The 27,672-nt window shown below is 35.4% G+C and overlaps 3 protein-coding genes across 4 annotated transcripts in view; 1 reads left to right on the plus strand and 2 right to left on the minus strand.

Moving 5' to 3' along the window:
- Nucleotides 1-983: 983 nt before the first annotated feature.
- On the minus strand, nt 984-27,573 carry CCDC122 (coiled-coil domain containing 122). 2 transcript variants are annotated; one of them, XM_032402973.1, is made up of 5 exons: nt 26,634-27,573; nt 25,995-26,110; nt 10,764-11,162; nt 9,749-9,865; nt 984-1,359 (listed from the first exon to the last, which is right to left on the minus strand). In XM_032402973.1, the coding sequence occupies exons 1-5, from the start codon at nt 26,677-26,679 to the stop codon at nt 1,210-1,212; spliced, it is 828 nt and encodes a 275-aa protein (XP_032258864.1). In that variant the 5' UTR covers nt 26,680-27,573; the 3' UTR covers nt 984-1,209. The 2 variants fall into 2 exon arrangements, with proteins under 2 accessions (XP_032258864.1, XP_032258865.1); XM_032402974.1 differs by lacking the exon at nt 984-1,359 and adding an exon at nt 7,344-7,362 and having other exon boundaries at nt 25,995-27,573.
- LACC1 (laccase domain containing 1) overlaps nt 11,459-27,672 on the plus strand; it is an 88,921-nt gene continuing 72,707 nt past the window's right edge. The window contains exon 1 of the mRNA XM_032402971.1: nt 11,459-11,497. The gene's annotated coding sequence lies outside the window, so the exon portion shown is untranslated. The remainder of the gene's footprint in view (nt 11,498-27,672) is intronic.
- LOC116631366 (V-type proton ATPase subunit E 1-like) lies at nt 21,465-23,564 on the minus strand. Its single transcript, XM_032402518.1, has 2 exons — nt 23,441-23,564; nt 21,465-21,883 (listed from the first exon to the last, which is right to left on the minus strand). Exons 1-2 carry the CDS (start codon nt 23,562-23,564, stop codon nt 21,465-21,467), a joined length of 543 nt encoding a protein of 180 aa, XP_032258409.1.

Here is a 27,672-nt window from a genome sequence, read left to right on the forward strand (position 1 = left end):
TATACAATCAGCCTTAAAAGGTTTCAGCCTTGTCTTCAGCTGAGCATAGTGGGTACTCTCTACAATCTGTAGGTTTAACCATTTTTATTTGTAACTGCATTTCTGAGTCATGTGCCAAAGTTGATTGTGTTACAGCAAAGCCATCTGAAGTGTTAGCTATAATAAGCCATGATAATTCATAGTAGGATTATTAATGTTAGACATAACAGGATTATTAATATCAGGTTTTATATCAGCTATCCTCTTACTTAGTCTTAGGCATGAAGAAAGGTGAGGAGAAAATGAACTTGAGATACCTTTTTGATGTTGTTGCTTTGAAAGCATTACATCCTAAAAGTAAATATTTAAAAACCATTATCTTCAATAATATTTTTTCTGTTCCTAAAAATTTGATTCAGTGGAGCCATGAGAAGGAGCACTTTTATCTTAATATGGACAAGTTAAATTTTGAAATGTTGCCATGGACATAGCATATAACTTTCAGTGAGAAAAAAATACACAGTAGTCTACACTCATTAACATTCTTTTTTTTTTTTTAAGAGCTGGTATTTACCTTATAATGATGTTATAACTTCAAATTTTTCACAGAATAGTACTAAAGAATTTAAAGACAGAAAAGTAAACAAAAAATTTTATGCCTTGCAACACTCTAAAACTGTGTTATCTAATAACAAAGAAAAAATGATTGTTACCTTCTGAATAAGATAAAAAGTAAAATACCTGAAGCATTGAACATACAACATTATTGTAAATGTCAATATTTATGGACTACTGTGAAGACAGTGGTAAAAAAGCAAGTTTTAATAAAAAGTTTGAAACAGAATCATTTAAAATATCATAACAATTTAAATCATTGTAACTTTATGTGTTTCTTCTACATTTTTACTTCATATGATAGTGAAGGCAACATGTTTATAAATAGGCATTCATGAATAGAGTTATATCTTACATACTCAAAATATTTATACAGAGTCTTCCACTATTCTTCTGTAAGCATTCCTATTGTCTATCTACTGCTATCAATTGCAGGCTTGCAAGGCACTTTAGCAAACAGATTAACCGATTCAAAAAAAAAAAAAGAAAATATATCTGTTATTAAGACAGACCTCTGTTAGTGGATGCTGGTTAAGAATCCAAAGAATTTTCTGAACCTTTTGTCCTATCATTTTTGTTGGCATAGTCTGTGTTCTACATTGCCCTTTGGCCATGTTAATCTTTCATTCCAATGCGTTTTCTTAGTTCAGCTGCAGTTTTTTCCAGTTGGTGAATGTTCCATTGCCATTGTCTTTTATTTGACTGAAGCTTGTTCACCTGACAATGCAAACGCTTAAGAATTGCACCATATCTCTTATGTTGCACCTATTAAAAGAAGAGTACATGTCAACAGGGCTTGAGAAGGGTAACTAGTAAATGGCCATAAAGGATATTTTGACTACTCTAAAGAAGAAAACACTTGATTAGAAATTACTCACTGTAAATAATAATGGTAATAAAAATAAACAGTAATAATAACTATTCAACACTTATTACATGTTAGATACTATACTGAGAGCTTTTTAGATATAATTAAATTCTCATAATACCATATGATGTGGATAGATATTATTATCTCCATTTTTGTACCAAAAAATCTGAAGATTGAAGAGTTTAAGTAATTCAACCAAGGCTTCATAGGTAGCAAGTGATGGTGTTTGAGATCTGAATTCAAGCAAAGCATCTGTGATGGAGTGCCTTCGAGTTATCAAAATAGTTACCAGTTAGGAGAAATGGTTTCATTCCCTATATCCAGTGGTTCATTGAAACATAGACCCATCCATCTCAAAGATCCAAAAGATCATATAGTCATAATAATAAGTAGAGCAGTATATTTATGCTGAGCCAGACGGTGCTACTACACTGGAAGGCAATGAAGCACAGTGGAAAGTGCAAGGCTTTTGGTGTCAGGCCATGAGAAAGTAGAAAGGAAAAAATTCCTTATATTGGTGTTAGCTATACAAAAAATACCCAATCTTCTTTTTTAAGACAGCTTTATTGAGATATAATTCACATATCATACAATCCATCCGTTAAAGTGGACAATTCAATGGGTTTTAGTACATTCAGAGTTGTGCAACTGCTACCACAATCAATTTTTAGAACATTTACATTACCTCAAAAAGAAAGGTAGTACCCGTTAGCAGTGACTTCCCATTCCCACACCCCCACTCTTAGCACTAGACAATTACTAATCTTTCTCTTTATATAGATTTGCCTATTCTGGATATTTCTTATAAGTGGAATCATACAGTATATGGTCTTTTCTGATTGGCTTCTTCAACTTAGTATAATCCTTTTAAGGGTCTACCATGTTGTGGCATGTATTAGTACTTCATTACTTTTTATTGCCAAATAATATTCCATTGTAGAATAATACCAAATTTTATTTACCCAATTCATCAGATAATGGACATTTGTTTCCAGTTTTTTGCTATTATGAACAATGCTGTTATGAACATTCATGTGCAAGTTTTTGTGTGGATTTATATTTTCACTTCTATAGGGTCTATACCTAGGAGTAGAACTGAGATCATATGGTAATTCTATGTTCAACCACTTGAGGAATTGCCAGACTGTTTTCCATAGTGATGGCACCATTTTTACATTCCCATGATTCCTGTGTGAGGGTTCAAATTTCTCCACATCTTGAATCTCCTCTCTGCTTTTCCCCCAGCAAAGGATACTTCCTGTTTCCAAGCTCCTCCCTCAGCATGGCTTCTTTACTTTTATTATGCCATGGGTTCTTTCGACAGTATGGTGAAGACTATGGACTCCTTAGAATAATGTTTTTAATGCATCAAATAAAACATGCACGATTACAAAGGAAATCAATTATATTGAAACACAACTCTGCAGCAGTAGCAGAGGAACAGGGACCAAGACACTCTAAGTATTCCAAAGTACTGCTGTAAAAATGAAGTGAAAACTTGTCAACTAAAAATTCACATAAATTTCTATAAACTTTGTCTTTTTAAGTCTCCAGTTTTTGTTAATTCTGTAAATTCAGATAATCATTGAAATTGGTAAACCAGGCCTACTGGTATGTTGGCAAAATAAAAAAATGACTTGAAAAGGATTAGAAATAAATTAGTTTAAATTGAAACATCATATTAGATATGAAGCTATATTCAAAAGAACATTTTTTAAACATTGAATATATTTCTATTTAAAAATATATATTCACTATACATATTTATATATAATATATATTCATTGGTATATTCAATAGAATATATTCATAGGGAGAGTATAATAACTAAATATGCCCATACTCCTGTTCATAGAATATATTCATAGAAATAAAATAACTAAAACAAATTTTTGGTTAATCAATACATTTGGTCAGTTGCACAGTAGCATATTTCTAAAATTATTCTTCAGTAGTTAAGCTATGAAACTAATAGACAATGGATCAGAGTAGAGATGTGCAAAGTCCCCTTAGGGGGACCCCAGATCACCAGTCATAGCTAGATGTCACAGATGATATTAATGTATCTAAAGAAAGAATGTATCTAAAGAAAGAATATCTTCAGAAGAGGTTTTGTGAAGAATGTAGTACATACATAGGAAGGTAAGGAGTCATGCACTGGTAGGGTCTATTTATCTGACACAAGTATAACTCTGTTATGGAGATTGACTTGAGCACTCAGAGCCAGAGACCAAGAACAGTCAAACTCAGATGACTGACTTGATTTCCATGCTCACTAACTAAAAATTTGTGATAATTTGGTTTCCACTGTAGTTTCCTTATAAGGAAGAAGAAGCACTAATGACTGACATAAGTTATCTGGTTTCCTTGAGAGTTTTATTATTGTAAATTAATAAACTGGTATTTGAGTTTCATACATCAGTTTCTTGTGAACTCTACTAGCATCTCTCCATGTCTACTGAACACTGGGACACTAACAAGATTAAGTTTCTAAGTTCACAAGGCTAAAAGGCAGTTTTGACCAAAAAGTGACTTTATTTTTTTTCACATGCCAATATTTCATTTATCTTATTTTGTTTTATTTGAATTCCAGTTAACATTTAGTGTTATATTAGTTTCATGCGTATAATATAGTGATTCAACAATTCCATATGTCACCCAGTGCTCATCACCACAGGTGCACTCCTTAATCCCCATCACCTATTTCACCTGTCACCCACCCACCTCCCCTCTGGTAACTAATGGAATTTAATAAAAACTTGAAACTAAACAAACAAACACAACCAAATAAAACATCACACACACACACACACACACACACACACACATCACCACCACCACCACCACCACCAAATGAGCAAAGGGAAAAAAGAAGAGGGAGAGACAAGAAGTGACTTTATAAAGGCAAAGGTCGCATTGTGAGCCTTCTTGAAAGACAGGCATTTGTTCAGCCTCTACTGGTAACATTCAGACTTTGATATGTATCTTAATATTCAAACTTGAATATCTGTAGGCACTAAGGATGTAAATGGTTCTGTATAGAACATAACTTTTTGCCTCTAGGAAGTGGATGGGCTACTCCTCTCATTAATTACTGTTGCTGGCTAGGCAGAACTAAGAGCAATAGTGAAGGAGGGGTGGTGCCCACAAAACACAGTGGCAAAAAGAAAGCAAAGCCCTGTATAAGCCAAATCTCACCTCATTCACTACTTTTTTTTTTTGTTCCCTCCATTCTAGCCACACTGTTCTTCTATTCTCTGAGCCAACGTATGTTCTCATCTTAAGACCTTTACACTTGCTTTTTCTTTTTCCTGGAAAGCTCTTCCTCAGATCTGCATGCCTCTCCTTCACTTCTTTTAGGATTTTGCTGAAAGAGACCTACTCAGTAAAGATTTTGATGGCTGCAAGATCTAATATTTCACCTTCTCTCTCCCTGCAATACATGTATTACATATTCCCTTCTCTGCTCCATTTTTTTTTTTGTTCTTAACCCTATCCTTAGCTAACATGCTGTATGTCTTACACATCTTGTTTAGGTCTGTCTCTTCAACTAGAAGGCAAGTTCATGAAGACATATATTAGAAAGGGTTTTATGAAGAATGTAGCACACACATAGAAAAGTGAAGGAGTCATGTTCTATTTTATTCACCACTCTATTGTCAGAGCCTAAAAGAGGAACTAGCACATAGTATGAGCTCAATAAATAAGTTGAATAAATTACTGAATAAATATATGAATAAAATGAGACCGCTTTTGGAAACTAAATAACTGCTACCCTACTTTGAGAAGAATGTTATATAAAATATATTATTAAATTCTGTATTGTTCAGAATGTAACAAAGACTCCTAAAATGTCATTGTTTTACCATGGAGAAAATGCTGCACTTAAAAGACTTGGAGCTCACTGGTTACCATTTGAACATGTCCTGTAACTTCTCTTCTGGTTGTTTAATCTAAAATTATGGTTAAATATATTTATGGAAGTATAAGTACATAGATTTTTAAGGCTATGGTTAAATGACTTTTGACAAATGTATACACCCATGTTGTGTGTGTCAGTATTTCGTTCTTTTTATCACTGAATAGTATTCCATAACACGGAAATTCCTCAATTTGTTTATCCATTCTCTTTTTGAGGGACATTTGTAGTGTTTCTCTTTTGGGGCTATTATGAATAAAGCTTCTATGAATATTCACATGCAAGTTTTATTTTAAGACATATGTTTTCTTTTTTCTTGAGTAAACACCTAGGGATGGAATTGTTGAAACATACAATAGGTATGTGCTAACTTTTTAATAAACTGCCAAACCATTTTCTAAAGCAGTTGCACCATTTTATAATCTCACCAAAAATGCAAGAGATTTTCAGTTGCTCCACATCCTTGACATTTGGTATTATCATTCACTGTAATTTTAACCTTTCTATTGGTTGTGAAATGATATCATACTGTGGTTTTAATTTTCATTTCCTTGGTGGTTAAAGATGCTGAGCATCTTTTCATGTACTTACTGGCCATCCTATGTCTTCTGTGAAATTTGTTTATATCTTTTGCCCATTTTAAAATGGATTGTTAAGAGTTCTTCATATATAGGCCTTTGATATGTCTTCTCTCAGCTATATGTATTGCAAATATTTTTACTCCTATGATTTTGTCTTTTCATTACTTTTTTTTTAAGTGGGGGGAGGGGGTGGTGGGTGGGTGTGGAGGGAGAGGCAGAGAGAGAATCCTTTTTTTTTATATATATAACGATTTTATTTATTTTTTGACAGAGAGAGAGACAGCGAGAGAGGGAACACAAGCAGGGGGAGTGGGGGAGGGAGAAGCAGGCTTCCCACTGAGCAAGGAGCCCGATGTCGGGCTAGATCCCAGGACCCTGGGATCATGACCTGAGCCGAAGGCAGATGCCTAACGACTGAGCCACCTAGGTGCCCCAGCAGAGAGAGAATCTTAAGCAGGCTCCCTGTTGGGGGTAGGGCTCAATCTCACAACCCAGAGATCACGACCTGAGCCAAAATCAAGAGTCGGATGCTTAACCAACTGAGCCACCCCAGGCACCTCTATCTTTTCATTTTCTTGAGAGCATCTTTTGAAGAATGAGGTTTCAAAGTTTAAGGTCCAATGTATCAATTTTTTCCATTATGGTTAGTGCATTTTGTGTTCTAAGAAATCTTTGTTTAACCCAAATCTTAATGAAGATATTCTGCTATGGTTTCTTCTAGAAGCTTTACTGTTTTAGCTTTTACATTTAGATCTCTGATCTACTTCAAATGCAGTGTTATGTATGTTGTGAAGTAGGCACAGGGGTTCATTGTTTCCAGACAGATACCCAGTTGTTCCAGCACCATTTTATGATAAGGCTTTCCTTTCTTCATGGAATTATCTTGACATCTTTGTCAAATTAACAAAATGTGATGGATTTTTGAACTGTGTTCTGTTCCATTGGTCCATTTATTTATTCTTTCACCAATACTACAGTTTCTTAATAATTGTAGCTTCATAATAAATCTTAATATCAGTTAGGGCAGTATTACAACTTTATTCTTCTTTTTCAAGTTTGTTTTAGCTAACTAGATCCTTTGCATTTGTATATAAATTTTAGAACAGCTTGTAAATTTCTACAAAAAATATCTACTGGGATTTTTTTATGGAATGGTGTTGAACCTATAGATCATTTTTGGAGAAAGTTGACACTAAAATATTGAGTTTTATAGATCATGAACATATTATATCATTCCATTTATTGTTCTTTAATTTCTCATTAGTATTTTTATTATAGAAGTTTTATAGATTTTTTTCATTAAATTTCTTAGCAAATATTTTATGTTCTTTAGTGTCAATGAAGAGTTTTATTTTATTCATTTCACTTTTCAGTTGCTTGTTGCTACTTCATGGAATCTATATAGAATGGAAATAGAATAGAAAAAAATACAATTGATTTTTTGTTTTAACCTTTTATCCTGTGACCTTACTAAATTTACTTGCTTATTAGTCTTTTTGTAGATTCTTTAGGAATCTACATAAGCAATCATGCTGTCTGTAAATATAATTTTACTTCTTTACAATCTTTATGCCTTATTTTCTCTTGCCTTATAGCACTGATTAGGATCTCTAATATGATGTTTTAGGTAGGATAATACATCTTTGCCTTGTTTCCAATCTTTGGGGGAAAATCATTCAACATTTTATAGTAAACATGATGTTGTTAGCTGTAAGTTGTTTTATAGATGCCCTTAATTAGGCTGAGAAAATTTCCTAGAATTCTATTCTTAATTTGCTGAGCGTTGTTACTATGAATGGTGTTGAAATTTGTCTAATGCTGTTTCTGCAACTATCAAATTATTTCTTTTTAACTCCTTCAATTTTGTTAATGTACTGAATTACATTGTTTACTTTTTGAAAAGTGAAAATCAAAACTCTCTCTCTCTATATATATATAGGTAAATACAATAGACAAATGGAGAGGTCATAGCTAATGGGTATGGAATTTGTCTGGAGGTGATGAAAATTTCTAAAATTAACTGAAGTAATGGTTACAAATTATCTGTGAATATACCAAAAATCATTGAATTGTGCACTTTCAATGGGTGAATTGTATCTCAATAAAGTTGTTTTTAAAAATCAGAATAGTGGTAGCCTAAGGAAAGGGGCACAAAAGAATTTCCTAAGCATGAATGGGCAAGTTTTACATCTTGATCTAGGTAATGGTAACATGGGTGTAAATATATATCTTAGTCAAAATTAATCAAGCTAAACCTTTTAATTTGTATACTTACTCTTATAATTATACCTCAATAAAGAAGATTAGAGTAAAAAATTAATAGGTAATCTCAAATTCCTTTCCAAAATGCTTTTTACCAATTTACATTCATACCAATAGTATATTAAAATTCAAGTGCTCCACATATTACCAGCTATAATATTGATAATCTGAGGGACTAAATATGGAACCCCATTGTGGTTTTAACTATTAGTCTGTTATTATTAATTAGGTTAGTGATTTTTCCCATTATTTTTTTAATATTCATGTTTCAAAAAATAAGACTTTTCATATCATTTACTCAATGTTCTACTGGTTTGTTTGACATCTTATCTCTTAGTCACTTATATAAATCACAAATACCTTCTCTCAAAATGAGTATTCTCTTCTCTATTGTTATGGTGCATTTATTATTAATAATTAGAAATTTATGATATTGTCAAAAGTAATATTTAATCATGCAGTTTGAGTGTGTGTCTTTTAAAAGAAATACTTCTCTGACATAAGTGGGTAAGTTTGTCTCCTATACTGTCTTTAATCTTCCTGGAAATGGTTATATGTGTGTGTTATAAGACAGAAATACAATTTTATTTCTAAATTTGCTTTATTTTTCCATATGGCTAACCTATTTTGTTTGTACCATTTATGAATGATTATATCTGTATTCTTATTTCTATTTCATTAATCATTTTATTTCTATTTTGATGCCACTGATAGTGTCTTACTATTTATAATTTTATAGTAAATCTTGATCTAGAAGGTAAAAAAATAATCACTTATTCAGATTACTAGAAAAATGTAAGATAAAGTAATGATGTTTCTTAGATAAATGTTTTGTAAAGGTGAGGATTTTTATCTTCAAATTCCTCAGATGCTTTCTTATTGTGGCAAATTAGCCATAAGCAAATTAGTCACAAGCAAATGCATCTTTTTAGTTTTCAAATTAATGTCTTAAGGGTGAAAATGATTTATTTGCCCTCAACAACAGATTCTTTTCCATTTTTGTTCTCCATTCATTTAAATAATAATGACCATAGAAGTCTACTAGTGGTACCCCAAATTTAATCTCACTTTCAGTTTTGCATATCAGTTTTTTTTTTTATTCTTAATAATAGAAAATATAAAGTCAGAGAGGTTTAGAATACTAATGACTTCCATTGTCTCTTACTCTATTTTAAGGAGTTTCTGATGTCTCTCTAATAATGGTCATCCTTTCTGACTTGATAATCTCTGCTTTCTAGACATTAATTAAGAACCAAGGTGTTGGTGGAATGAGACCTATAATAATTCTAGGCCACATTTTAATAGGAATGAGTGCTTGCTTTGTTTGAATACATTTCACATATTTAAGTATCTAAATGAGGGAGTTATCTCTATTAATGATTTGAACTTTACTACTTTTTATAGTTCTTTTTTGTTCTCTAGCTGTTTTAGAAATTGAGAGTAAACTATGGAAATTATAAATATGGTATAAGCTTAAGAAATGATACCATAAAACATTGAAATCAGATAATTAAGACTTACCTCTATTTCTTTTCTTAATTTTTCATGTGTCTTTTTTTCTTCTTCAAGAAAACAAGTTTTTTCAGTGATAGATTCTTTTACAGTTATAATTTTATCCTTTAACTTTGTAATGTCTTCCTGTATGTTTATAAAGTTTAAAATATACAAGTCAAACAATGAATGGTCAATATAAGTCCAACATTTTCAGTATTTCTATAATTTAAAAAAACTAACCATCACATTTAATTTCAGTAAGCAGGATTAGAATATTACTTTTATAGGTACAAATAAAGAACTGTTATTCAAACAAATAAACCTTTGATTTAAAAACTTAACATTAAAACTAAATGCAAGTAAGATATAAAAAAAAGTGGTAGTCATACTGGCCATTGCCCAGCAACAGTAACTCATAATACAGTAAATGTTAATTAAATTGAATTTAAATTAAAAAAATAATAAAATAAAAATCTTAAATTAAAACTAAATATAAATAAGACATAAGAAAAGCGGTAGTCATAGTGGCAATTGCCCAGTAACAGTATAAACGATACTTTTAAATTCTCTAGCAAGAAATGACAGATATTTTAAGTTTATATATCCTATTGTCTTCAAAAAATAGTATTAAAAAAAGAAAAATTATTAAGGTACAATTATTAATTGTTATTGTTTGTATAATAGCATTAAGCATACAAAATTGATTTGAATTGGTCAGATCCATTAGCCTAAGAACATAGGGCTTCAACATTTTTGTGAGTCACACTTTCTGAAAAAATGGATTAATTGTTCACTGCAATTTTGTTTGACCATATATTTTTATTAATCCACCGAGGATTTGAGAACAACTCCCTTATGTATTTGTACATTTGGTGTAGTTGTTACATAACTCATGTATTTAAGTTTTTAAAAGTTGTGAAAATAGTTTCTGAATCTAGTTAAGGCAGCTATGGACATTTTACTAATGATAAATGTATTACTTAGTAAGTGTACTTGCAAAAAAGGAGTAATAGAAAAAGTTATAATAAGTGGTATTTCACACCTGTACTTCTTTTATGCGATTTCCGTCTGGATTTTGGAGATTTTGCATAAGTTCCTCTTTCGTTGTTTTTAGTTTTTTAACAAGATCTCGCTTTTCATGTAGTGCAGTCATGAATGACCATTTGCTTTCTACCTCCCCCAAACTATCTTTATGCTCTTTTATTTTTGCATAATATTCATTATATCTTATCATGTGTTCCTCAAAGTCTTCTTGGGCTGCTTCTATGTCAAATTTAAGCTTGACATTTTCTGTATGTAAGGATTTGATTTGAGTTTCCAGGTTCCCACACTGAAGTTTGGCATGCTCTATGGCAGCATCTTGCTGATAAATCTGCCTTTCTGTTTCTTTAGTTTCTGCAGAGACAGATGCTATTTGTTTTTCAAGCTTATGGAGTTCATTCTGTAAAATATTTCAATATTATTATTATTAATTCATGATATTCAACATTAAGAATGTTATTGTTTTGATCCATAAGTCTGTAGTAAAATCACAACATAAAAAATACATATTTATCAGATATAGAAAAATTGATATACAATAAAAGGAACCATTCAATAAGTAACAAAATTATTTTATAATGTTGGAGGGAGCCCAGAGTTATATATTTCTTACTTTTTAATGTTCATCTAATTCAAAATATTAAAATTTTATCATTTGTACCTCAAACTCAACAGGAGATTGAAGAAAAGAATAGCAGCAACTCTCTGAACAAAAAAGCGACCACTTTCTGGAAGGTAGGACATAGAAGTGAATCTGAGGCGATATATGGGAAGACAGACCTCAGTGGGAGGGAGCCTCCATCAGCTGCTACCAGCAAGCAATAGAGCAGTGGAACACAAAATCAGAAATTTTAGAAGTTTGCTCCACTGAGGGACGTCGCTCCAGTGGCTAAGCGGGGGATGGAACCCTCGCTGGGACAGTGTGGTCTCGGGACCCTTGGGGTCACAGAAAGACTGGGGGTGCCTGAGTACGGCAGAGCTCCCAGGTATTGGAGCAGGGAAGCAGGCTGCAAAGACGGAGCCGAGGAGTGGGCTCTCAGCTCGGGGTGGCCATAAACTGTGATCCATGGCATAGTCTGGCCACTGCTGTTCCAGCAGGGACCCAACAAGCGGCAGATCCGGGGAGACTCACTCCTCTTCCTCCCCTGGAAGGAGCGGCATGGGAGCGCACTGCAGGAATCTGCTGGGTTTGGAGACTCCACACAGGGTCGGGTGCCAGAGATAGAAATGCTCAGTCATGGTGAGCACGGAGTGCAGCCAGAGACCAGGGAGACAGGAGTGACTGACTGCTTTTCTCGGAGGGTGCACTGAGGAGTGGGGCCCTGAGCTCTAGGCTCCTCCGGGACCAGAGATTGGGAGGCCACCATTTTCATTCTTGTCCTCCAAAGCTGTACAGAAAGCTTGCAGGGAACAAAAGATACTGAGAGCAAACCCGAGCAGATTACTTAGCCTGGCCTCTGGCAAGGGCAGGGCAATTCTGCCTCAGGCAAAGACATATGAGAATCACTGCAACAGGCCCCTCCCCCAGAAGATCAGCAAGAACAGCCAGCCAAGACCAAGTTTACCGATCAATGACAATGGCAAAACCCCAGCACTAGGGGAATACAGCACATAGAATTCATGGCTTTTTTCCCCATGATTCTTTAGTCTTTCAAAGTTAATTTTTTAAATTTTATTTTCTTCTTTTTCTACTTTTTTAGTTGAATTTTTCTTCTTTTTCAATCAACGTCTTATCATTCCTTTTTTAAAATCTTTTCTAATTTTTCATTTTTACAGTCATATTCTATCTCTTCATTGTATTTAACCTTACTTTTTGTATATATATAAGTTTTTCTTTCTTTAAAATTTTGGGATTCAGTTTCTTCTCGCAGACCAAAATATACCCTAAATCTAGTGTATGACATTGTTCTAGTCTCCCGTCTATTCACATTCTCTTTTTTTTAAAATTTTTTTCATTCTTTTTTCAACCAACTTATCAATTCCTTTTTTAAAATCTTTTTTAATTTTCATCTTTATAGTCATATTCTATCACTTCATCATATTTACCCTTATTTTTGTATATATATATGTTTTTCTTTCTTTAAAATTTTGGGAGGCAATTTCTTCTAACAGACCAAAATACACCCAAAATCTAGTGTGTGGCTCTGTTATTTTCACCAGCCTGATCATATTCATTTTTTCCTCCCCTTTCCTTTCCCCCAGGTTTCAGGTCTCTTCTGATTTGTTTAGTGTATATTTTTCTGGGGCCATTGTTACCTTTTTAGCATTTTTTTAGCATTTTGTTGTCTCATTCATCTATTCTCCTCTGGACAAAATACAAGACGGAAAAACTCACCTCACAAAAAAGAACAAGAGGCAGTACTGACTGCCAGGGACCTAATCAATACAGACATTAGTAAGATGTTGGAACTAGAGTTCAGAATGACGATTATAAAGATACTAGCTAGGCTTGAAAAAAGCATAGAAGATACCAGAGAATCCCTTTCTGGAGAAATAAAAGAACTAAAATCTAACCAAGTCGAAATAAAAAAGGCTATTAATGAGCTACAATAAAAAATGGAAGCTCTAACTGCTAGGATAAATGAGGCAGAAGAGAGAATCAGTGATATAGAAGATCAAATGATGGAGAATAAAGAGGCTGAGAAAAAGATAAGCAACTACTGGATCACGGGGCAGAATTTGAGAGATAAGTGATACCATAAAGTGAAACATTAGAATAATTGGGATCCCAGAAGAAGAAGAAAGAGAGAGAGGGGCAGAAGGTATATTGGAGCAAATTATAGCAGAGAACTTCCTTAATTTGGGGAAGGAAATAGGCATCAAAATCCAGGAGGCACAGAGAACCCCCCTCAAAATCAATAAAAATAGGTCAACACCCCAACATCTAATAGTAAAACTCACAAGTCTCAGAGACAAAGAGAAAATCCTGAAAGCAACTCAGGACAAGAGGTCTGTAACCCACATGGTAGAAACATTAGATTGGCAGCAGACCTATCCACAGAGACCTGGCAGGCCAGAAAGGACTGGCATGATATATTCAGAGCACTAAATGAGAAAAATAGGCAGCCAAGAACACTATATCCAGCTAGGCTGTCACTGAAAATAGAAGGAGAGATAAAAAGCTTCCAGGACAAACAAAAACTACTTTTAGTAGTTTTTGTGAACACCAAACCAGCCCTACAAGAAATATTGAAAGGGGTCTTCTAAGCAAAGAAAGAGCCTAAAAGTAACATAGACCAGAAAGGAACAGAGACAATATACAGTAACAGTCACTTTAAAGGCAATACAATGGCACTAAATTCATATCTTTCAAGAGTTACCCTGATTGTAAATAGGTTAAATGCCCCAATCAAAAGGAAGATGAGGAAGGACACTACATCATACTTAAAGGGTCTATCCAACAAGAAGATCTAACAATTTTAAATATCTATGCCCCTAACATGGGAGCAGCCAATTATATAAGCCAATTAATAACAAAATCAAAGAAATACATTGACAATAATACAGTAATAGTAAGGGACTTTAATACCACTCCTCACTGAAATGGACAGATCATCTAAGCAAACAATCAACAGGTAAATAAAGGCTTTAAATGACACACTGGACCAGATGGACTTCACAGATATATTTAGAACATTCCATCCCAAAGCAACAGAATACACATTCTTCTCTAGTGCCTATGGAACATTCTCTAGAATAGATCACATCCTGGGTCACAAATCAGGTTTCAACCTGTACCAAAAGATTGGGATCATTCCCTGCATATTTTCGGACCACAATGCTTTGAAACTAGAACTCAATCATAAGAGGAAAGTCGGAAAGAACTCAAATACATGGAGGCTAAAGAGCATCCTACTAAAGAATGAATGGGTCAACCAGGAAATTAAAGGAGAATTTAAAAAATTCATGGAAACAAATGAAAATGAAAACACAACTGTTCAAAATCTTTGGGATGCCGCAAAGGCGGTCCTAAGAGGAAAGTACATAGCAATACAAGCTTTTCTCAAGAAACAAGAAAGGTCTCAAATACACAACCTAACCCTACACCTAAAGGAGCTGAAGAAAGAACAGCAAATAAAGCCTAAACCCAGCAGGAGAAGAGAAGTAATAAAGATCAGAGCAGAAATCAATGAAATAGATACCAAAAGAACAGTAGAACAGATCAACAAAACTAGGAGCTGGTTCCTTGAAAGAATTAATAAGATTGATAAACCCCTGGCCAGACTTATCAAAAAGAAAAGAGAAAGGACCCAAATAAATAAAATCATGAACGGAAGAGGAGAGATCACAACCAACACCAAAGAAATACAAACAATTTTAAGAACATATTATGAGCAACTATATGCCAGCAAATTAGATAATCTGGAAGAAATGGATGCATTCCTAGAGACGTATAAACTACCAAAACTGAACCAGGAAGAAATAGAAAACCTGAACAGACCCATAACCAGTAAGGAAATTGAAGCAGTCATCAAAAATCTCCCAACAAACAAGAGCCCAGGGCCAAATGGCTTCCCAGGGGAATTCTACCAAACATTTAAAGAAGAATTAGTACCTATTCTTCTGAAGCTGTTTCAAAGAATAGAAATGGAAGGAAGACTTCCAAACTCATTTTAAGAGGCCAGCATTACCTTGATCCCAAAACCAAAGACTCCATCAAAAAGAAGAACTATAGACCAATATCCCTGATGAACATGGATGCAAAAATTCTCACCAAAACACTAGCCAATAGGATCCAACAGTACATTAAAAGGATTATTCACCATGACCAAGTAGGATTTATTCCTAGGCTGCAAGGTTGGTTCAACATCAGCAAGTCAATCAATGCGATACAATACATTAATAAAAGAAAAAGAACCGTATGATCCTCTCAATAGATGCAGAAAAAGCATTTGACAAAGAACAGCATCCTTTCTTGATTAAAGCTCTTCACAGTGTAGGGATAGAGGGTACATACCTCAATATCATAAAAGCCATCTATGAAAAACCCACAGCGAATATCATACTCAATGGGGAAAAACTGAGAGCTTTTCCCCTAAGGTCAGGAACACGGCAGGGATGTCCACTATCACCGCTGCTATTCAACATAGTTCTAGAAGTCCTAGCCTCAGCAATCAGACAACAAAAAGAAATAAAAGGCATCCGAATTGGCAAAGAAGAAGTCAAACTCTCACTCTTTGCAGATGATATGATACTTTATGTGGAAAACCCGAAAGACTCCACTCCAAAACTGTTAGAACTCATACAGTTATTCAGTAAAGTGGCAGGATATAAAATCAATGCAGAGAAATCAGTGGCATTTCTATACACCAATAACAAGACAGAAGAAAGAGAAATGAAGGAGTCGATCCCATTTACAATTGCACCCAAAACCATAAGATACCTAGGAATAAATCTAACCAAAGAGGCAAAGATTCTGTATTCAGAAAACTATAGAATACTCATGAAAGAAATTGAGGAAGACACAAAGAAATGGAAAAACGTTCCATGCTCATGGATTGGAAGAGAAATATTGTGAAAGTGTCTATGCTACCTAGAGCAATCTACACATTTAATGCAATCCCTATCGAAATACCATCAACTTCTTTCAAAGAAATGGAACAAATAATCCTAAAATTTGTATGGAACCAGAAAAGACCCCGAATAGCCAGAGGAATGTTGAAAAAGAAAAGCAAAGTGGGTGGCATCACAATTCTGGATTTTAAGCTCTATTACAAAGCTATAATCATCAAGACAGTATAGTACTGGCACAAAAACAGACACAAAGATCAACGGAACAGAATAGAGAGCCCAGAAATGGACCCTCAACTCTGTGGTCAACTAATCTTTGACAAAGCAGGAAAGAATGTCCAATGGAAAAAAGACAGTCTCTTCAACAAATGGTACTGGGAAAATTGGACAGCCACATGCAGAAGAATGAAACTGGACCATTTCCTTACACCACAGATAAAAATAGACTCAAAATGGATGAAAGACCAAAATGTGAGACAGGAATCCCTCAAAATCCTAGAGGAGAACACAGGCAGCAACCTCTTTGACCTCAGCCACAGCAACTTCTTCCTAGACGCATCTCTGAAGGCAAGGGAAGCAAGGGTAAAAATGAAATATTGGGACTTCATCAAGATAAAAAGCTTTTGCACAGCAAAGGAAACAGTCAACAAAACCAAAAGACAACCGACAGAATGGGAGAAGATATTTGCAAATGACATATCAGATAAAGGGCTAGTATCCAAAATCTATAAAGAACTTATCAAACTCAACACCCAAAGAACAAAGAATCCAATCAAGAAATGGGCAGAAGATATCAACAGACATTTTTCCAAAGAAAACATCCAAATGGCCAACAGACACATGAAAAAGTGCTCAACGTTACTCGGCATCAGGGAAATCCAAATCAAAACCTCAGTGAGATACCACCTCACACCAGTCAGAATGGCTAAAATTAACAAGTCAGGAAACAACAGATGTTGGCGAGGATGCGGAGAAAGGGAAACCCTCCTACACTGTTGGCGGGAATGCAAGCTGGTGCAGCCACTCTGGAAAACAGTATGGAGGTTCCTCAAAAAGTTGAAAATAAAGCTACCCTACGACCCAGCAATTGCACTACTGGGTATTTACCCCAAAGATAAAAATGTAGTGATCCGAAGGGGCAGATGCACCCCAATGTTTATAGCAGCAATGTCCACAATAGCCAAACTATGGAAAGAGCCAAGATGTCCATCAACTGATGAATGGATAAAGAAGATGTGGTATATATATACAATGGAATATTATGCAGCCATCAAAAAATGAAATCTTGCCATTTGCAATGACATGGATGGAACTAGAGGGTATTATGCTAAGTGAAATAAGTCAATCAGAGAAAGACAAGTATCCTATGATCTCACTGATACAAGGAATTTGAGAAACAAGACAGAGGATCATAGAGGAGGGGAGGGAAAAATGAAACAAGACGAAACCAGAGAGGGAGACAAACCATAAGAGACTCTAAATCTCAGGAAACAAACTGAGGGTTGCTGGAGTGGAGGGGGGTGGGGTGGGAAGGATGGGGTGGCTGGGGGATGGACATTGGGGAGGGTAAGTACTATGGTAAGTGCTGTGAATTGTATAAGACTGCTGAATCACAGACCTGTACCCCTGAAACAAATAATACATTATATGTTAATAAAAAAATTTTAAAAATTTTATCATTTGTGTTAACATTTATTTGTAAAAGTTACTCTATAATCATTTAAATAATATATTTATGGACATCAGAAGTACTCACTGAAGAAAGATAATATGATAAAAATGATAAAGCCCTAGGCTAAAAATCAAAAGATCTGGGTTCCAGGGCCCTTACTGCCATTTACTAGTTGGTATGATCATACAAAGCAAACTTAATTGCCCTATCCAAATCTCACTTTCTTCATTTGTAAATGAGTATATAAAGATGTCTGCCTTACCTCTCTGGGACAGTTGGCATTTCTCACCAGCACCTCCTTTTTAAAACCTACTTTTCACACCACCATTCTTCTCTGGTTCTCCTCAGATATCTAAGCATTCCTTCTCAATCTCAATTGTTTCTTCAAACACAGGTCTTTTTCAGGGTGCAATTATCATAATTTCCTCTGCTCATTCTATGTATACTCCTTGGGTAATCTTATCCATACTTACATATTGAGCTACATATATGCTGATGATTCACAGAACACAGTGGCTGTTGAGTCCTACACCCAGGTGCCACTGGCCATCTCAAATCAGACTAATCCTCCTCCCTTTCCCATCCTGTTCTTCCTTGCATTACTTATCTATTGTCAGAACCATAAGACCTCAGTGACATACAATAAATATTTATTGCTCACATGAGTGAGAGCAGTTGGAGTTGGCTAGATGTTGACATTGGTTAGATTTGCTCAAATGTCTGGGCTTGATTGGCTGTAAGATGGTTTGGTTTGGCTGACTGGGCTGGCTGTGGTATCTTGGCTTTGCTTCATATGTATCTTATCCTTTAGTGGGCTAGGTTAGGCATGTCCTCAAGATGATAGCAGATGCAAAAGAATGGAAGTCCAATTATGGAAGAGCTTTATCAAGCTTCTATTTATAATATTTGTTAATATCTCAGCTAGTCACATGATGAAACTCACAGTCAAAGGGTAGAAGTATGCCCACCTACTGTAATGATACATGGCAAGGGCGTGACTGTAGACAAAGATGAAAAACTGGGACCAAAAATGCAAATTACCACTCCCCTAGTTTCCCAAACTAATTAACTAATGGTACTACTTTGGGAGCCAGCCTTAATTCCTTCCTTCTATTTACTATTTATATCTCTTCACCAAATTTTATAGATCCTCCCACCAAAACAACTCTGCAGACCATCGTCCATTCTTTTTTTTTTTTTTCCCCCCTATCTAGTATGGCATTCTCTTTAAATAAATTTATAATTTTGGGAAGGAGCAGTGCATTAAAAAGACAGACCCAGTTATCCTTTTCCTGGCAGAGATGAGAGAGAAAAGTACAACATGCTGATGAACCTCAATTTTTATCTCCAGCTCTGAGATTTCAAATGCCCACTTGACATTCCTCTTTGGATACTCAATAGACATCTAAACTATACATGTTCAGAAAAGAATAATCTATACACCCAACATGTTCCTCCCCTAGTCTTCCTGATTTCAATAAATTGCACCACTTTACACCTAATACTCAAGATCTACAAGTCATTCTTGATTCTTCTCTTTACCTAATCCCCCCACAACCTACTTACCAGCAAAGCTTGATGGTTGGGCCTCCAACATAAAATCCCAAATTCACTTCTGACCAATTTTTGTAGTGTGGCCTGCCTCCTGCCTGGTGTTCCTATTTCTATTCTTCCCCCTCTCCCACAATCGTGTTCCACATATTAGATGGAAGAATCTTTCAAAAACATAAGTCCTATCTTATTACCTCCCTGCTCAAGACCTTCCAGTGATTTCCTATTGCAGTAATAATAAAATTCAAATTCCTTAATGTGGCTTATAAGGTCATATATCCTCTAGTCACTATTTACTGTGCCATCCCTCTCATGTTTTACTCTCCCCTCTTCCAGCCTCCTTTCTGTTTATTAAATACGCCTAGTGCCTTCTCATTTGAGGATATTTGTAATTGCTCTCTCAACCTTAGGACTTCTCTACCTCTATTTATTACCTGTTGGGGTCTTTGTCTTTCACAATTCAGCTATATTATTACTCTTCAAATAGTCTTCCCTGAATTAAAATATAAATTAACCACCTATCCTTCTCCTTGAGTTACTCTCTACACATTATTGTATTTCCTTTGTAACACATCCATTAATGGAATTACCTTTTTTGTTTATTTCTTTATTGCCTGCCTTGCCTGACTAGAAAGTAAGCCCCATGGGTGCAGTAACTTTGTCTGTCTTCTTTACCATTATCTTCTCAGTGTTTAAAATAGTACTTGGTAAAATGAAGGTGATCAATAAATATTAAATGATTGAATGAGTGATGCACAGGGACATAGGCACAGCCAGCTAGATCAGGCTATTGACACTATTGATCAATATGGGGAAAGATGGTATTTCCACTGATTTGGTCATCATCTCTTCTCTGTTCTGGACTAATGTAATAGACTATTAATGTTTCTCCCTGGCTTTAGTCAATTCCTCCTTCAGCCCGTTTCTACCCTTTCACTAGAATTTGTTGATGTTGTTTTCCTTCTCCTCCTCCCCTTCTTCCTCATGCCAAAACCCTCCTCCTTTTACCCCTCCTCTTTCTTCTTCTTCCTTCCCTTCCTCTTCCCCTCTCCTTTTTTTTTGTTTATAGATTTATTGATGTAGAATTTACATAAACTGCACATATTTAAACTTTACAATTGATGAGTTTTGACTTACTTTTATGCTCATGAGACATCACAATAAAGATAATAAACATATCCATTACCCACAAGTTTCCTCCTGCTACTTTGCAATCCATCCTTCTCTCCCATCTTTCCATTCCCAGACAATCATTCATTTGCTCTCTGTCTCTAAAGATAAGTTTGCATTTTCAAGAATTTTACAAAAATAGAATCTCACCATATATACTTTTTTAGTCTCACCACTTTCACTCAGCATAATTACTTTTATTTATTTATTTATTTATTTATTTTGTATTTTTGTTGTTTTTGTTTTTTTTTGTTTTTTTCCATGTAAGCCTTTTGTTTTAATAAATAAGACCGATTAATGGCTTAGATTCTAAATCACATTTACAGATGAGAAACGCTTCTAGGCCCAAACAGGTGAACAGTGAAGCTACTAGTGCTGGCAGGAATGCATGCCCCCCATGCATCTGAAGCCTAAAGAGCAGAGACTGAATGTCAGAGAACACCATACACATCACCCTCTAGACTCGAGAACTGACAGCAGAAGACGAGAGGAAGAGCAGAGACTCAGGGAAGCTCTAGTAACCACCATCTGATACCCTCACCTTCATGCTACAGAAGCAAATGAAAGTTGTGCTACTTTCAGATAAGCTAAGAAGAGGTTTCCTGATCATAGTAAGTGAAACTTTCTCTCATGTTAACAATTAGGCCAAGGGCATTAGCTACAGAGAGGATCCACTGATAAATACAGAATATCAGAAGAGCGAAGAGGAAGCCACACAGATATCTTGTTTCTTCAAATATCAGAAACTTCTGCATGACAGCAGGAGAGCAATGGATGAACTCCACCTCGCCCAAACGTTTAGTCCAAAAAATTCCTGTTGGCATTTGCACCAAATAAGGCTCCCCGTACTTCTGGCATCATCTGCTGGGCTATAAGATCCAGCCGGCTTTCTAGGGTATTGGAAACTTTTATTTTACGATCCCCATTATAGATCTCAACTCCACCAGCTATTTCCTCAGGCAGGTAGGCCTCCTGATCAATTTGGACATCAACATCTTTTTTGGTGGCAATTTTGTACATAGGAATCGCTTTTTGCACTGCAGCCTTTACCAGAGGGAAATCCTGCTTCCTGCAATGAACAATCATTCGGGGCTCTAACAATTGGTACAAACCCTGAAGGACCAGTCCATCCAGCAGCACCTGGTACCTGGTTGTATCTTTTACCACTTTGCTGAGTCTCTGTTTTGCTTCATTTAGTAGGTCTGTAATAAGGTCATCTCAAGATAAAAAGCTTTTGCACAGCAAAAGAAACAGTCAACAAAACCAAAAGACAACCGACAGAATGGGAGAAGATATTTGCAAATAACATATCAGATAAAGAGCTAGTATCCAAAATCTATAAAGAACTTATCTAACTCAACACCCAAAGAACAAAGAATCCAATCAAGAAATGGGCAGAAGACATCAACAGACATTTTTCCAAAGAAGACATCCAAATGGCCAACAGACACATGAAAAAGTGCTCAACATCGCTCGGCATCAGGGAAATCCAAATCAAAACCTCAATGAGATACCACCTCACACCAGTCAGAATGGCTAAAATTAACAAGTCAGGAAACGACAGATGTTGGCGGGGATGCGGAGAAAGGGGAACCCTCCTACACTGTTGGCGGGAATGCAAGCTGGTGCAGCCACTCTGGAAAACAGTATGGAGGTTCCTCAAAAAGTTGAAAATAGAGCTACCATATGATCCAGCAATTGCACTACTGGGTATTTACCCAAGATACAAATGTAGGGATCCGAAGGGGTATGTGCACCACGATGTTTATAGCAGCAATGTCCACAACAGCCAAACTGTGGAAAGAGCCAAGATGTCCATTGACAGATGAATGGATAAAGAAGATGTGGTATATATATTTATACAATGGAATATTATGCAGCCATCGAAAGGAATGAGATCTTGACATTTGCAACGACGTGGATAGAACTGGAGGGTGTTATGCTGAGTGAAATAAGTCAATCAGAGAAAGACATGTATCATATGACCTCACTGATAAGAGGAATTCTTGATCTCAGGAAACAAACGGAGGGTTGCTGGAGTGGGGGGTGGGTGGGAGGGATGGGGTGGCTGGGTGATAGACATTGGGGAGGTATGTGCTATGATGGCTTTTATTGAACAAGAAGCCAATGAGAAAGCAGAGGAAATAGATGTGAAGGCAGAGGAAGAGTTCAACACTGAGAAAGGTCGTCTTGTGCAAACCCAAAGACTGAAGATTATGGAATACTACGAGAAGAAAGAAAAGCAGATTGAGCAGCAGAACCCCACATAGGGTTCCATGCTCAGCAGGAAGCCTGCTTCTCCCTCTCCCACTCCCCCTACTTGTGTTCCCTCTCTTGCTGTCTCTCTCTCTCTGTCAAATAAATAAATAAATAAAATCTTAAAAAAAAAATTCAGATGTCTAATTTGATGAATCAAGCAAGGCTCAAAGTCCTCAGCATAATTACTTTTAGATACATCTGTATTGTTGTATATATCAGTGGCTCTTCCTTTTTATTGCCAAGTAGCATTCCATTGTATGGATATACCACGCTTTGTTCTGATGGGTATTTGGGTTTTATGCAGTTTTCCAGTGAGCATACACTTTCATTTCTCTTGGGTAAACAAATATCTAGAAGTTGAATGGCTGAGTTATACAGTAATTATATTTTAATCTTTTAAGAAAATGTAAACTGTTTCCAAAGTGCTTGTACTGAACATCTGTGAATAAAAAGTTTTACTTACTTCTCTTAATCTGGATGCCTTTTATTTATTTTTCTTTCATGATTGCACTTGCTTGAACCACCAGTACCATAGAAATAACAGAAGTGGTAAGACCACATATCCTTGCCTTGTTCTGATCTTAGGAGAGAAACATTCAGTTTTTCACCATTAGGTATGAAGTTGGCTATAGGATTCATAAAGGGATGTATATGCCCTTTTTTAGATTAAGGAAGTTCTACTCCTAATTTGCTAGAATTTTAATCATGAATGGATGTTGGATTATGAAAAGTATTTTTTATGCATCTGTAATTCTCTTTCTAAAATATAAATGTAATCATTTGCTCTCTTGCTTAAGCCCATCAAAATCTTCCCATCACTTTTAGAATAATGTCCAGGTTTTTTATCATAATTATGTATCTCCCACCACTTCTCAAAACATACCCTGTGCTATACTGCCACCAAACTACATATACAGTTGACCCCTGAGCAACACAGGTTTGCACTGCCTGGGTCCATGTATAGGCAGATTTTTTATATATATAAATACAGTACAGTACTGTAAATGTATTTTCTCTTCCTTATAATTTTTTTTTAAGATTTTATTTATTTGAGAGAGAGAGTGAGCGAGAGAGAGAGAGAGCACAAGCCAGGGGGAGAGGCAGAGGGAGAAGCAGACTCTCCGGTGAGCAGGAAGCCCAATGCAACTTGCAACTCAGGGCTTGATCCCAGGACCCTGGGATCATGACCTGAGCCAAAGACAGACGTTTAACCAGCTGAACCACCCAGGCGTCCCCTTGTGATTTTCTTAATGACATTTTTTTCTCTAGCTGACTTCATTGTAAAAATACAGTATATAATACACGTAACTTAAAGATCTGTCTTAATTGACTGTTTATGTTATTGGTAAGTCGTCTAGTCAATAGTAGCCTATTGTAGTTAAGTTTTGGGGTAATCAAAATTTATATGTGGATTTAACTGGGCCAGGGGTTAACACTCCTAACCCCCACATTATTCAAGGGTCAACTGTAGTTCTATGAATGTATCAAATGCTATTTCAGGCCTCTGTGAATTTTCTCAGAAACCTGTTGTCCGGAATACCATCCTCCTCACCCCCTAACCCTTAAACGTGTCCTAGATACCCAATATTCAAGTGAACTCCAGCTGTCTTCTTTTAAACTCAACTGAAACATCACTTTGTGATCATTCCGTCTTCAGCGTTAAATTTGTGTTCATGCCTCTGTTGTGGACATTACTACCCTGCATATAATTATTTATTTCGTTGTCTCCCTCTTCAATAGATGAGTGAGGACAATGTTTGGCAAAATGCTTAATAAAAAGTAGGCCCTCAAGGGGCACCTGGGTGGCTCAGTTGGTTAAGTGGCTGCCTTTGGCTCAGGTCGTGATTCCAGGGTCCTGGGACTGAGTCCCACATAGGGTTCCATGCTCAGCAGGAAGCCTGCTTCTCCCTCTCCCACTCCCCCTACTTGTGTTCCCTCTCTTGCTGTCTCTCTCTCTGTCAAATAAATAAATAAATAAAATCTTAAAAAAAAAAAAGTAGACCCTTGATATAAGTGAAATAAGCCCTGTGAAACTCATTGAAGACTGAGAAGTTTTACAGAAAATTTCTTTATAAAAAGCTAAGATATTATTATTTTTATACTATATTCTCTTGCAAAAAATGTATTCTTTTCTAAAAATGACTATGCAATGCAAATATTTATGAGATCCATAGTACTAAGATAGTATAATTATTATCATCACAGCTCTGCTGATGCATTAATACCTAAAGCCAACATCAAAATCTAGCTCTATATTGTCCACCAGGGCCCCAGCAGGATACTTTACATATATTTACGAATATTAATTCATTTAATCCTCATGAAAACCTTGTAAGCAGGTCATATTATTATCTCCATTTTACAAATACAAAAACACAAGCACAGAGAAATTAAACCATGGAGCTAAAAGTAGCAAACCTTGTCTTTCAAACTAGGTAGCTGGGCTGTAGAGCCTAGTCTTCACTTCCATGATATATTTAATAATAACCTTTACAAAGCACAAAGTAAAGATACCATTTCCATTTTTGTTTCTTTAGCTATATTAACAGAGTATAGTTATATCTAATTGTACTGCATACAAAAAACAAGTATGGCTTCCAGATTCTCCACAGCGGAATTATGACTATATTATGAAATATAAGGAACACAAAAATGTTTCTTATCAACTTGAAATGTTCACTGACAACTAATAACTCAAAAGCCATGGCTTTAAAAACACTGGCTTAAAAATTTAACCTTCCTTCAATTTAGCATTTTAGGAAAAACTATCAAATAAAAGTGAGTTTAAAATAATTCTGTGTGATACATGGGTTTTATATGTACATACTACAGTTGTAAGGACATTGCTGAATCCTTGTATATTGGGTGTGTGAAATGTTCCATGAAACTAGAATACTTGTACAGACTTCACTTTGGGATAACATAATAATTAAGAAGGAGTAAGCATGAAAAACAGGAGTTTCAAATAGCCTCCCAAGTTAAGTATCCTTAATAACTTCCCTATTAATAATTTAATATAGTTCTGAAGATAGTAATGACTCATTTAAAAGACTATATGAAGTAGATTACCTGCAAATGGAACAGAAGTTTTTTGTTTTTTTCTATTTCTGATGTTTGTGATTGTTGTTGCTTTGCAACTTGTTCTACAGCATCAGTTAATGAAGATGTGCCTTGGTTAGCCAGAGCTGAACAAAAGAATAAAGTATATAATAAAAATGTAAGTTGCAAACACTCTAAGAAAGTTATTGTTTCTTCACACATAGTCATGAAAAATATGATGTTTCTCTAAATAAAGTAGATTTAGGGTTGGTAATACTACCTTTCTGACTATAAACAAAACCAAAATCAAAAGCCATAATAAGACACAATTCAGAATTGCCTACTGCAATGTTATACCTGTTCCTGTATGGAACAGGATAAATATTTTGATTGTCCTCATTTTTTTAATCCAGACCACTTATACATATGCATAATTACAGTGCTACCATAATAACCATATGGCAATTATAGTTGATGAATTTTCAGTACAGGCCTGCATTTTTAGGTTGTTATGCCTTTTCTAAACACCATGTAAGTTTCTTCCTGGAGAAATTTAATAGCTTCCCTCTATTCTATTTGGCTATACATTTTAACACAATTATCCTATCATACTACCTTTTTGTTGCTGCTTATCTTTTAATTATTTATTTCTTAAGATTGCTTCATTACCTTCTTCAGGAACTCCTTGACTCTTCCTTTCTTTGTTGCCTGACATTCTACTTTGTTTCTTTCTCCCTTTTTTGTTCACCTTCTTTATGCCTACAAAATAATCAATATTGACAATTTTTCACTCTTCTTTGTTTTTTTCCCCCATCATTTATCCTGGTGATACTGAAAGCAAATTCACTGTCAAATACCTCATAGGGATGGCAATGATATTTCATCTTTGTTCCAAGAATTAAAATACAATGGTTAAGTCAGAGAGTTTTAGAGAAAATAGAACTGTATTTGAATCTTGGTTCTCTTGCTTTTTAGCTGTTATGATTTTGAGCAAGTTTCTTAACTTCTTTGATCATCAGGGTCCTCATCTGTAAAACCTCACAGGACTGTCATAATAAAGTAATATATGTAGCATGCTTAGCATAGTACCTTACATATATAGTGAGTAATTAATTACTATGGACTCTGTCTAGGGTTTCCTTTGCTAGTTCCTCCTCAGCTTTCTCATCTAGGTCAGTGTCCCAGTGCTAAGTCCTTAGGCCTCTTCTCTATACTCACTCTTCAGGTGATGTCATCTAGTTGCATAGCTTTAAAATCCACTTATAGGTTTTATCTTATTTATATCTCTAACTTGAACATCCTTCTTGAGTTCCAGACTCATTCTAAATTGCCTACTTGGTATCTTCACTTGGATTTTTACAGTCATTTCAACTTAATATATCCCAAACTGAACTCGATGTCTCTGTTCACTCCATCACCACCACTAAACCTGCTCCTTCATAGTCTCTTCCTTTCAATAAATGACAAGTTTTTCTTCATCAGGCCCAAATCCCTGGAGACATTAGCAAGGAGGCCTCTAGAAGAGTGTAGAGCCCATGGAAATTCAACAAGACTTGTCCAAGATAATCATAAATGAGAGCTCACTGTTGATGTTTCATAGGCTCTTTGGGAAATCCTTTAAGACATTTTCCAAGTGTATGGCCCAGGACTTCTGCCCTAATTGTTTACTCAAAGGACAAACCAGAATCTCAACTTTTCTCTTATATGC

Source organism: Phoca vitulina, unplaced genomic scaffold, assembly GCF_004348235.1.
Source record: "Phoca vitulina isolate PV1807 unplaced genomic scaffold, GSC_HSeal_1.0 scaffold5, whole genome shotgun sequence".
Lineage (NCBI taxonomy): Eukaryota > Metazoa > Chordata > Mammalia > Carnivora > Phocidae > Phoca > Phoca vitulina.

Bases quoted from the DNA above. Each gene is read 5' to 3' on its own strand.
- LOC116631366 (XM_032402518.1), bottom strand. From the start codon at position 23,564: ATGAATCCTATAGCCAACTTCATACCTAATGGTGAAAAACTGAATGTT. The intron at 21,884-23,440 runs GCAAGTGCAATC...TTTTATCTTGAG, and splicing joins CTATGGTACTGGTGGTTCAA to ATGACCTTATTACAGACCTA.
- CCDC122 (XM_032402973.1), bottom strand. From the start codon at position 26,679: ATGTCAGGCAACAAAGAAAGGAAGAGTCAAGGAGTTCCTGAAGAAG. The intron at 11,163-25,994 runs GTAATCTACTTC...AATATTTTACAG, and splicing joins AACTTCTGTTCCATTTGCAG to AATGAACTCCATAAGCTTGA. The intron at 1,360-9,748 runs GTAAGTCTTAAT...TTCTTTTAATAG, and splicing joins AATTAAGAAAAGAAATAGAG to GTGCAACATAAGAGATATGG.